Genomic DNA, 11,874 nt, shown 5'->3' on the forward strand with positions numbered 1-11,874 from the left:
AGTATACTGCATTAATCAGCAGGACGACCTGCTTCTCTCACATAACACTAGAGAAACCTAAGACAACTGGATTATGGCAAACATTAGCTGATGGCTGGAATAATTAGTACTATGGCACCTGTAACTGTTTGACATTTTCATTTTAATATGCTCTACAAAAGTAGGAGTGATGAATGGCACCTCATGCTGCACAGTGTGTGTTGCTCTTCTCATCCAATGCAATCACAATTGTCACTGCAACCAAACAAAGCTCACAGAAAAAGCCAGAAGAGACTATGAAAAACTGTTCTTCTTGGGTGGTTTTCTGAACTAGGCTACAGTTCAAGAGTCGGACATAGAGAGAGATGAGTACGTGAGGGAGGTCAGGAACGATGCAGATCTTTTTTGAGAGCGCTCTAAGAAAAGGAACAGCTGCATAGTGAGTAAACAACCGTATCAGGTATCCGATTCTCTGATTTGATGGATCCATTATTGTTGATGTTGTCCTTGATGTGGTTCCATCCCAGCACGCATACAGTTCTGCACAAATGATTCAAAGGTGAAGGGTGTCATTTCTTTCACCAAATAGATTGCAATAATAATAATAAACAGGTTTCCCCAACCCCATCACACACACACACACATAAACACATTGCCATTAGTTGACCAAAACAGATAACCCCGCCCCAAAGTCCAACCATTGGTTCAGCCTATAACATACAAACATTCATTTTTCAGAGAAACCAACCTCAAGGAAACAGACCATTGTTGCTAAATAACATTTTAAAGGCACAATATGTACAAACCCGATTCCAAAAAAGTTGGGACTAAATTGGGAATAAAAACAGAATGCAATGATGTGGAAGTTTCAAATTTCAATATTTTATTCAGAATATAACATAGATGACATATCAAATGTTTAAACTGAGAAAATGTATCATTTTAAGGGGAAAATAAGTTGATTTTAAATTTCATATCAAAAAAGTTGGGACTAAGCCATGTTTACCACTGTGTGGCATCCCCTCTTCTTTTTATAACAGTCTGCAAACGTCTGGGGACTGAGGAGACAAGTTGTTTAGGAATAGGAATGTTGCAAGGTCTTCCCTGAAAGATACAATGTCTGGACGGGAGCATATGTTGCTCTAGAACTTGGATATACATTTCAGCATTGATGGTGCCTTTCCAGATGTGTAAGCTTCCCGTGCCACACGCACTCATGCAACCCCATACCATCAGAGATGCAGGCTTCTGAACTGAGCGCTGATGACAACTTGGGTTGTCCTTGTCCTCTTTAGTCCGGATGACATGGCATCCCAGTTTTCCAAAAAGAACTTCAAATTTTGATTCGTCTGACCAGAGAACAATTTTCCACTTTGCCACAGTCCATTTTAAATGAGCCTTGGCCCAGAGAAAATGCCTGCGCTTCTGGATCATGTTTAGATGTGGCTTCTTTTTTGGCCTATAGAGTTTTAGCCGGCAACGGCGAATAGCACGGTGGATTGTGTTCACCGACAATGTTTTCAGGAAGTATTCTTGAGCCCATGTTGTGATTTCCATTACAGTAGCATTCCTGTATGTGATGCAGTGCCGTCTAAGGGCCCAAAGATCACGGGCATCCAGTATGGTTTTCTGGCATTGACCCTTGAAGACTCTCTGAATCTTTGGATATTATGCACTGTAGATGATGATAACTTCCAACTCTTTGCAATTTTTCTCTGAGAAACTCCTTTCTGATATTGCTCCACTATGTTTCGCCGCAGCACTGGTGATCCTCTGCCCATCTTGACTTCTGAGAGACACTGCCACTCTGAGAGGCTCTTTTTATACCCAATCATGTTACCAATTGACCTAATAAGTTGCAAATTGGTCCTCCAGCTGTTCTTTATATGTACATTTAACTTTTACGGCCTCTTATTGCTACCTGTCCCAACTTTTTTGGAATGTGTGGCTCTCATGAAATCCAAAATGAGCCAATATTTGGCATGACATTTCAAAATGTCTCACTTTCAACATTTGATATGTTATCTATATTCTATTGTGAATAAAAATATAAGTTTATGAGATTTGTAAATTATTGCATTCCTTTTTTATTCACAATTTGTACAGTGTCCCAACTTTTTTGGAATGGGGTTTGTAAGTTTTTTGATTAAAATATCCACCACCACTGCTACCAATATTTTGTTGACTTATTACATTATCTCAAATGTTTCAAACACTGATTAAATTCAGAGAAATCAAGTATTTTAACCAGTGTAACATCCCGTGTCATTGCGTCGCCTCTCAATGACGTCATATCTGCGGTACCCTTGATTTCCATTTTTACTTCTTTCGAAACCATGGAAACACCAAAGACGCTTTAATATATTATTGTTTTATTAGACAGTTGGGCAACTGCTTGGATACTTTTACAGACAGAAAACTAATCACTGAAATATAGCTCAACACATTGTTTGAATCTCTTGTTTTCTTGATTTACCACGAGTAACATGTTTGTACCATGCCTGAGACAACACTATTTTGTCAAGTGGCAAACACAGCAGAGCTTTATATATTGTAACAGTTATACAGCATTTTCTCCGCCATTAAATGCATGCCATTTAGCAACACAAATCACCCAGCTTGATTTTCTCATGTCAATTTAGCCTACTGCAGTGTGCAACAGTCATCTCATACCAGCCACAGAGCTAATGCACATACTACTGTTATAACTTATTTTAGAACGATTTTTTGACCAAGTAAAACAGCGCTGCATTATCCCATCATTTTTATTTGTCAAATTAAGTGACCTGTGTGAGTAGTAATTCAGCACTTGCTGCTGTTTCATTAGAATTAAATAAAATAATGTGAATTTAAGTTATCAAACATAACTATAATAAAGTTCAGAAGGAGTAAAGAAGGAGGGGAACATTAAGCGTAACTTTAATCATAACTTTAAAGGTGGGGTAAACCATATTTCAAAAACGCTGTTAGACATTGTTGATATTTGAAATCAACCCAAACAAACCACCCCTCTCTTCATTGCTCCACCTCCAAAACACATCAATCCTAACCACCCTGTTTCGAGTCGGTCTCAAACCCTGGCCTGATCACTGCTGGCAGGCAAGGCGAGTGCACTGATGCTAAACATTGCATTCTCTAGCGGTCGTCAGTGCGCAGTTGTTTACCTGCACAACTCTCACTATCTGGCCACAGTTACATACGCAAGCTGTGAGCTTTATCACAGCTGACGCATAACAAAATAATGCTTCACTAAAAATAAAGCAATGATGAACGAACGACAAGGAAGCACAAAAAATGAAGTGTTTGTTTGTTAGTCGCCAACAGCACAGCAGCTCCAGAAAATCAATGACACTCAAACCCAGTGTTACTCACGTGTGAAGTGAAATCAAAGCAGCCTCCGTGTCTGTTTTCAGGCCTTCCCTCTTAGCTCTCTCCAGTGCTGGAAAACTTTTCTAATATTAGCGTGGGTTCTAAAGCACTTGCCCAATCATAAACCTTCATTACAGTGATATTCTTTTGCAATATTTAGGGCCCGAGCACCGATGGTGTGAGGACCCTTTTGGAATTGCTCAGTCAATTCTTCTTCTTCTCCAAAATGAATCGCATTTTTGAGGGCCTAAACGTTCTCAAAAACTCATGAAACTTTGCACACCTGTCAGATGTGGTGAAAATTTACATCTGATATGGGTTTCAGAATTAGGTGTGGCAAAATGGCTCGATAGTGGCACCTACAAAATTTCAATTAAGCGCCCTTCGTGCTACGTTTCACGTGCAGTTATGAAATTCAGTAGACAGATGTAACAGCCCAATACCTACAAAAAAGCCCGGGTGCAAAGTTTGTAAACCCAACAGGAAGTGAGATATTTTGAATTTTCTCTACAAAATTTTGGCAGTTTTTGTCATTTCCACATGTTGTACTTTATCGAACTCCTCCTAGAGCTTTAATCAGATCAACATCATATTTGGTCAGTCTAATCTAAAGGCCTTTGAGACGTAAAATTGCGAAGATCTAGAGTTTTCGATGAAGGGCGTGTTCGTGGCGGCCTGGCAAAGTTCGATGTTTCGACATGGAACAGGAAGTTGTTGTAACTCGGGCATACAATGTCTGATCTGCCCCAAACTTCACATGTTTTATTGGAGTTCTGACGTGAAGACATCTATATGACAATTTTCAGTTACAGTCATAGTGCCACCTGTGGTTAACAGGAAATTACATGTTTTACACTGTGATTAACTCCTAATAGAGATTAAACCAGATCAACATCATATATGGCCAGTCTAATCTTAAGGCCTTTGAGATGTTAAATTGCAAAGATCTTGAGTTTTCGTTGAAGGGCATGTCCGTGGTGACCGTCAAAGTCTGATGTTTCGCCATGTAAGGTGAATCACTTTTTTGAGGGCCGAAACGTACTCGAAAACTCATGATACTTTGCAGATGCTTCAGAAGTGGTGGAAATTTACATCTGATATGGGTTTCAGAATTAAGTGTGGCAAAATGGCTCGATAGCGCCACCAAAAAAATTTCAACGAAGTGCCCCTGACACTACGTTTTAACGTACAGGTATGAAATTTGGTACACACATTTAACAGCCCAATACCTACAAAAAAGTCTCTTGGAGTGAAATCTGAAAACCAACAAGAAGTCAGATATTTTGAATTTTCTTTGTAAAATTTGTGCAGTTTTTGCCATTTCCAGACATTGTACTTTAATGAACTCCTCCTAGAGATTTAATCACATCAACATCATATTTGGTCAGACTAATCTAAAGGCCTTTGAGACCTTAAATTGCAAAGATCTAGAGTTTTCACCAAAGGGTGTGTCTGTGGCGGCCTGACAAAGTCTGATGTTTCGCCATGAAACAGGAAGTTGTTGTAACCCAGACAAACAACGTCCGATCTGCCCCAAACTTCAAATGTTTTATTAGAGTCCTGACCTGAAGACATCTTCATAACAATATTCAGTTACAGTCATAGCGCCAACTGCAGTCAACAGGAAATGACATGTTTTACACTGTGATTAACCCCTCATAGAGATTTAATCAGATCAACATCAAATGTTATCAGTCTAATCTTAAGACCTTAGCAATGATAAATATCAAAGATCTTGATTTTTTGCTGAAGGGCGTGTCTGTGGCGGAGTGACAAAGTCTGATGTTTCGCCATGAAAGAGGAAGTTGTTGTATCTCAGGCATACAATGTCAGATCTGCTCCAAACTTCACATATTCGATAATAGTCCTGGCCTGAAGACATCATCATGGCAATATTCAGTTACGGTCAAAGTGCCACCTGTTGGCCACAGGAAAGTGTGGCATTTCGAAATGACTTTGGCATAATTCTCCTGTATTCACTCGCTCACATGCATGTCGCCCACCTTTCACTGTTTTCCTAAGGCCAACGGGTGGCGGTGAGCCCGGTTGCGAGGGCCCTTTCATCGCTGCTTGCAGCTTTAATTCTTATTGTGTCTCATCTCTCTTTCTGCAGTCTTTCTTGAAATCTCCCTCTTGCTCGTTCTCTTTTCTCGACCATCATACGCCCCCTAATGCTGATTGGCTACACATTTGTTTTTGGTGTTGGTCTGACTAATTTCCAAACAGTGTTTTTGAAAAATTCCTTACCCCACCTTTAATTTTAAAATAGCCATAAACAGCTAAACAAAAGGAGTGGTGGCAGCAGACATGCGGCATATAAGCATTTCCATAAGCTTTCCATTGGCTGTGGAGGTGAAGACAACTCCCATGATTCCACACTCATTCACAGCATCATCAAGCTACACCTTTGTTATTGTTTTGAATACACAGTAAATTACCCAGAGTTAAATCAACTCTGCTCAGATTACATATGGTCCCTCTCTAAATAGTGTTAAACTAACACTGTAGTAGAGTTAAAGTTAATGAGATATTTAACCAATTAATAAGGCTGTGACTGAACTTGTAGTTCTTGTGTTTCTCTTTTCTTCGGTGATTCTGCTTGTTAACAGCAGGTGTTCATCACTAATGCACATTCATTACTTAATTAATTGCTTAATTATCTCATTAACTTTAACTCTGCTTCAGTGTTAGTTTAACACTATTTAGAGAGGGACCATATGTACTCTGAGCAGAGTTGATTTAACTCTGGAGATTTTGCTGTGTAAGCAACTTGCATACTGTGCCTTTAAAAGTTAAATGTTTTTTTGTTTGTTTGTTTTTAAGTCCACACAAAACTCATTGACCCTCATGTCGTTCCAAACTCATATGCATTTCTTTTTCTGCAGAACTCAAAAGAAGAGATTTTGAAGAATGTTGGTAACTAAATAGTTTCTTTTCCCATTGACTTCCATTGTATTTTTTTTTTTTTTTGTCCATACAATGGGAACCAAAACTGTTAGGTTACCAACATTCTTAAAAATATATTTTTATATGTTCTGCCAAAGAAGAAACTCATACAGGTTAGGAAAGACATAAGGGTGAGTAAATGACAAAACATATATATATTTTTGGGTTGGCTGTCCCTTTAATTTTTAAAAAGAGAAAAGGCAATAAATGACTTTGACTTGAAGTAAGGTTCCTATCATACCTGTCATAGCATAGAGTCCCTGTTGGCAGTAGGCAGCATTAGTCAGCAGGACGACATGTACAGCACTCACATTACATTGGAGAAACCAAAGACAACTGGGTTATAAAATAAAATAAATATAAAACAGGACACCTGCACATTATATTGCAGAACAATTATATATATATAATTTTTAGAATAAAAAAAATCTAAATACATAAGCTGTCTGTAATGGTATAGAGTTAAAGGGGATTAATTAATTAGTTTAACTGAACATAAATAGAAGTCAATGAGATGTCCACACAAATACTGTATACTGTATGTGAATAAATGTATGCAGCCTTGCATTCCTGTTTAATGTGACTGTCTGACATTTTCACTTTAATCTTTAGCAAATGCAAAGAGCGATAAATGCCAGCACAGGTTCGGATCACCTCCCTATCTGACCTATGCAGTGGGCTTCAACCACTGATTTAGGCTATTTGTCTCGCACAATATCATGCAATGGCGTTACACAATTCACTCCAGTCTTACGGAAGTGTATAGAAAAATCAAGAGAAGACTAGTCTCGCATCTGTATGGATTTCTGAACAAGGTTCAAGTTCAATAGCTGGAAATGGAGCGAGACAGAGGGGGGTCAGGAGAGCTGCAGATCCTTTTTGAGTGAGCTCTATAAAGAGGAACAGCTGCACGGTGAGTAAACAGCCGCATCAGGTTTCTGATGTCTGATTTAATGGTTCCAGGATTGCTGATCTCGGCCTTGAATCGGTTCCATCCCTGCACGCATGCAATCCCGCACGGATACCCGCGGACCGGGCTGCTCATACTGTACTGTAGATGGTCTGATCTGCCTGGTGAGGGAGTGTTCATAGTTACCAACACGTTCACTTCGCCCATTTGGATTAGAATTACATGACTGAAATGCTATTCTGAAAACAGGCCCATGGATGGAAGTGCATTGGCCATGAGTAAATAGCTCTTGAATATTTTCCAGCCAGACAATATTCCCCTACAGATATACACAACTGGTGCTCATAACATTGCTATTTGTTTTGTTTCCTGCGATCAACCTTTCCTCTCCATTCATCCTCATGCCAGGAATGGCACGAGGACACTCTAATGCACTTACACACCAGATGTTTATATAACACTACATGTTTAGTACAGTGACTATAAAATTTCACAGTATGCAATATTATACTCAGATACAGTAAACAGAGAGAGATAGATAGATAGATAGATAGATAGATAGATAGATAGATAGATAGATAGATAGATAGATAGATAGATAGATAGATAGATAGATAGATAGATAGATAGATAGATAGATAGATAGATAGATAGATAGATAGATAGATAGATAGATAGAAGTTGGGGGTCTCATACTAATGACACTTGATTGCATTTTATAATTTCAACTTTTATTGTGTTCTTAAAATGTTATTTGTAGAACAAGAAGTTCAAATAGAAAAATCAGGAGTACAAAATACACAATCAATTTCAAACTGGATTAATTTGACACTAATACTCTGTTGTAGACTATATGAAAACTGACTATATATAGCCATTCTATATAAATGCATATTCTGGTTTCTATATTACATTAGAAATACACATGCTGCTAGGATTTTGATAGATCAACAGCAAACAAATAGCTCACCATGATAACTAAAATATTTCCCCTCACAAAACTGCATCACATCTTTGTGCATCACAAAAGAAAATCGTCCCATTAATCTGAACATTTTTCTGCCATAAACACACTATAATTTCCAATTTGGAATAAGAGCAGACAGAATTTTACACCAATATGGCAAAGTCATAAATGTACAAACTCCCTCAGATGCTGAGGGTACTTCAGAATTAAACATTAAAACATCAATGGTCATTTTCAAGAGTTGGATTCTTACATCAGAAAAACTGTCCTGTGATTCAGTAAAACAGCTTCAGACGCCTTGCAATCAACCAGTTCTTGATGTGACACAGCGTTACAAAGTCCGACACTCTGGAGTAAAGCATGATCTGTATCTTCCTGCATTTGATCTTCCACTGGAGTTTAATATTTTGTGGCAGCAAGAAGAACGCCATTGCCAATGCAGCCTCAGTTCTGCTGTTTAATCAGAGAAAGGATAGACACAATCATTAGTGCAATCTCAACTAGGGTAAAGGCTATGTTTAAATATATCTGTGTGTGTGTGTACCTCAGTGTATGCTGGGGGAGGTGGGAGCTGATACTCGCTAATGCGCATGAAGATAGGACTGTCATCTGTGTCATAATCGTCCAAGAGAGGAATGAAGGAACTATCCATGCGGTTGTCCCGGGAGATCTCGCTGTAGCTAGGCGGAGAAGATGGGAGCGAGACGCAGGTGCTGGAGGTGGCACTGCCATTCTGGCTGCTCATGCTGCTGGTGCGACTGTTCATGCCGTTGTAGGGGATCGTCCCGATGACCAGAGGCAGTTCTAGGATCAGCTTCTCACTTCCTGGGATGTGCACTGAGATCTAACCCCGGAGAGAGAGAAACCTTAACCTCTGATCCACAGGTGCCAGTGAAGTCTGAAGCGTCTGCATTGATTATTAAGAATATAACTCACCCTTAGAGAGTAGTCGACATGGATAATGTCACAGCCCAGGATGGTGGGCTTTAGCTTGGGCACACGGACGACTCTCTCCCGCCACACATCACGCATGCCAGATATGATGTGGTTGCCCCTGACAGAAGTGAGTTTCTCTTGAAACACTTTGGTGCGGCCGTTCGCCAGGTAAATGTGCTTGGCTATGATGGAGGCTTTAGGAACGACGATCCGAGAGCAGGTGTTCTCGAACTGAGCGTTAATGCAAATGTCTTCTCCTTCGCTGTAACCCTTCCGGCCTATACGAGCAGCCACGGAAACACTACCATCGGGAATAAACATGCAGGTGACTTTCTTCTGTTTTGCTCCTGTAACTGGAGCCTGAGAGGAAGAGGAAACTACTTACTCACCTTTTAATCATGTATTTTCACTGAAATTTGAGTGATATCTGTGGACTTACCATGAGCTCTTGGGTGTTGACATCAATGGGTTCCACCACATCGAAATATCGCTTGCATTCCGCATACGGTTGGCCTGATTTCTCTATGACAGCCTTCACGTAGTACTGTACTGAGCCAAACTTTCCCACGTACGAGGAAACTAGGCACCTGTTTAGAAAGGTCTTGCATTAAAATATTATTTTTTTAACGCAATATTTTTAATAAGACATTTTAGAAAAGAAACCTACCCTGCCTGAGGAAGTTCGAAACCAAACATGAACTCGTATTTGTTTCCAGGCCTGAGAGTGATGGAGCCATCTGCATCTGTGGAGGCGAGATTGGGCTTTAAGTAACACTCAAAAGTCATCATTTACTCACCCTCATGTCGTTCCAATTTTCAATTTAAAAAGGGGGTTTCAATGAACAATCCTTAAACTTACATGTGTCCCCTATACAACCACCTTTTGATTTTCATTCTATGAGAGAAAAATATCTGCCCCTCCTTGTTCAAACTACAACAGTAGGCTACATAGGAGCTAGAACTAGTTAAGGGGCTTGAAACCATTCAAAAAGAAGATAAAACAAAGGTTAGAGGTCTTAAATTATGTATTATGATTTTATATTAACGATTTAAAACGTTTTAGTGACAAATAAAGTCAGATTTACAGGTTTGTCAGGGTGCGCTAAGTAGATCCGTCGCTTTTGAGGAGGTTACTATAGCAACATTAAGTAGCTTGACTGGATACTGTCAATATTTATCACTTTATTACGGATTTTATAAATATATCACTACATATCACATTATGTATTTTGATTAAAATATGTTTAAAATAGTTAGATAACTTTGTAAGGGTCGCCATAAAAGGCCTACTGACAGGAAAAGTAGACCCTTCTGAATTCGCACATCCAGGTAACAAAAGTTTGTGTCTCACCTGTGGGCTGATGATCGAGGTGAAGAATTTCTTCATATTTCAGGTAGTCAATCTCCTCTCTGCATTGCAGCTTTCCTTTATTATAATCGACTTTAGCGCATCCGATTCCGAACAGTTTAACGGCGGAAATCTGTACCACCTCCGCCACCTCCACGATCACCCGCCCGGCCACTTTATCTCCGCCGCTATACGCGCTCTTGTTTGGGTCACTGAACTGAACCTCGAAGGTCTTGGGTTTCTTTGTCAATATGCCCATTTTGCTATTTTATTAATTTTGCGAATAAGAATTCCAATAGTTTTATTAACGGTTATCAAAGTAACTGAATGGATCAGTTCTGCAACAAGCTCACCAGTACTGCTTGTGTTATTTTCTCTTGTAATATTATTTTCGATGAGATGTTTTGGTAATCTGTTGGTGACTCTGATCTGTCAGTAAACACCGAGTGGGAGTGGGTGGTTATATAGTTCACACGGCCGCTCTGCTGATGATGCGAGCTGGACACAGATATGGGCATCGGTGCTGGACACCCACATGCGCCCCGTGGATCGACCCAGGCGCGTCTCTCTCATAGGACGCACAGGCTGTTTGCGTCCACTCGGGCCAATGGCAGTCTGTCCAGAGCGCGTGGACAGCTCGTGGGTAAGGGGCAGGAGTCTTTGAGGAGGTGGAGTAATTATATGGAGCAGGGGTGGAGTGTGAGTGCTCACTGTGCCCTGTTCCAAAACAAGTTATGTGGACACGTGTGACACATTCATAATAGTGGGGGATTGTCTACGTAACAAATGCATCTGTACCTAAACTGAATGACACCAAAGAATCAAGTGTCTCAACACAGACAAAAATGTGGCATTTATCAAAATACAATATTGGCATCTTATACTGTCACTGTACTATGGTACTGCCACAGTAGGTTTATGTGAGGATATGCCATTATTACAGAATGATTACCAAATGTATTTGCCACGGCGCTCCACCTAGGTACCTAGGATAATGCCATGGTATTAATGTGGTACATGGCCAAAAAACACAATATTACCTTTGCACATGTCCAAAATACCATGGTATTGCACTGGTGCATATCCAAAAACCTTGGAATTACTATGGTACATGCCAAAATTCCATGGTACTACCCTGGTACTTGTCAAAGTACCATGGTATTTCTCTGGTACATAACCAAAAACATGGTATTACCCTGGTACATGTAAAAAAATACTATGGTATTGCACTGGTGCATATCAAGAAACCATGGTCTTTTCCCTGCTACTTGTCAAAATACCATGGTATTGCTCTGGTACATGAACAAAAAACGTGGTCTTACCCTGGTACATGTCAAAATACAATGGTATTGCTCTGGTGCATGACCAAATACATGGTTATTACCCTGGTACATGTCAAAAAACCATGATATTGCTCTG

At 39.8% G+C, this 11,874-nt stretch overlaps 1 protein-coding gene across 3 annotated transcripts; it reads right to left on the reverse strand.

Annotated features, from left to right (window-relative positions):
* Positions 1 to 7,237: 7,237 nt before the first annotated feature.
* On the reverse strand, positions 7,238 to 11,420 carry txnipb (thioredoxin interacting protein b). Of its 3 annotated transcripts, XR_010896096.1 has the most exons (7): positions 10,459 to 11,420; positions 9,775 to 9,850; positions 9,547 to 9,694; positions 9,108 to 9,467; positions 8,716 to 9,015; positions 8,425 to 8,624; positions 7,238 to 7,365 (listed from the first exon to the last, which is right to left on the reverse strand). XR_010896096.1 is itself a non-coding variant. In XM_067396494.1 (6 exons), the coding sequence occupies exons 1-6, from the start codon at positions 10,712 to 10,714 to the stop codon at positions 8,616 to 8,618; spliced, it is 1,146 nt and encodes a 381-aa protein (XP_067252595.1). In that variant the 5' UTR covers positions 10,715 to 11,420; the 3' UTR covers positions 7,947 to 8,615. The 3 variants fall into 3 exon arrangements, 2 of the variants coding, with proteins under 2 accessions (XP_067252595.1, XP_067252583.1); XM_067396494.1 differs by lacking the exon at positions 7,238 to 7,365 and having other exon boundaries at positions 7,947 to 8,621; XM_067396482.1 differs by lacking the exon at positions 7,238 to 7,365 and having other exon boundaries at positions 7,947 to 8,624.
* Between the last annotated feature and the right edge of the window lie 454 nt (positions 11,421 to 11,874).

The sequence above is a fragment of the Chanodichthys erythropterus genome, chromosome 2 (genome assembly GCF_024489055.1).
Source record: "Chanodichthys erythropterus isolate Z2021 chromosome 2, ASM2448905v1, whole genome shotgun sequence".
NCBI lineage: Eukaryota > Metazoa > Chordata > Actinopteri > Cypriniformes > Xenocyprididae > Chanodichthys > Chanodichthys erythropterus.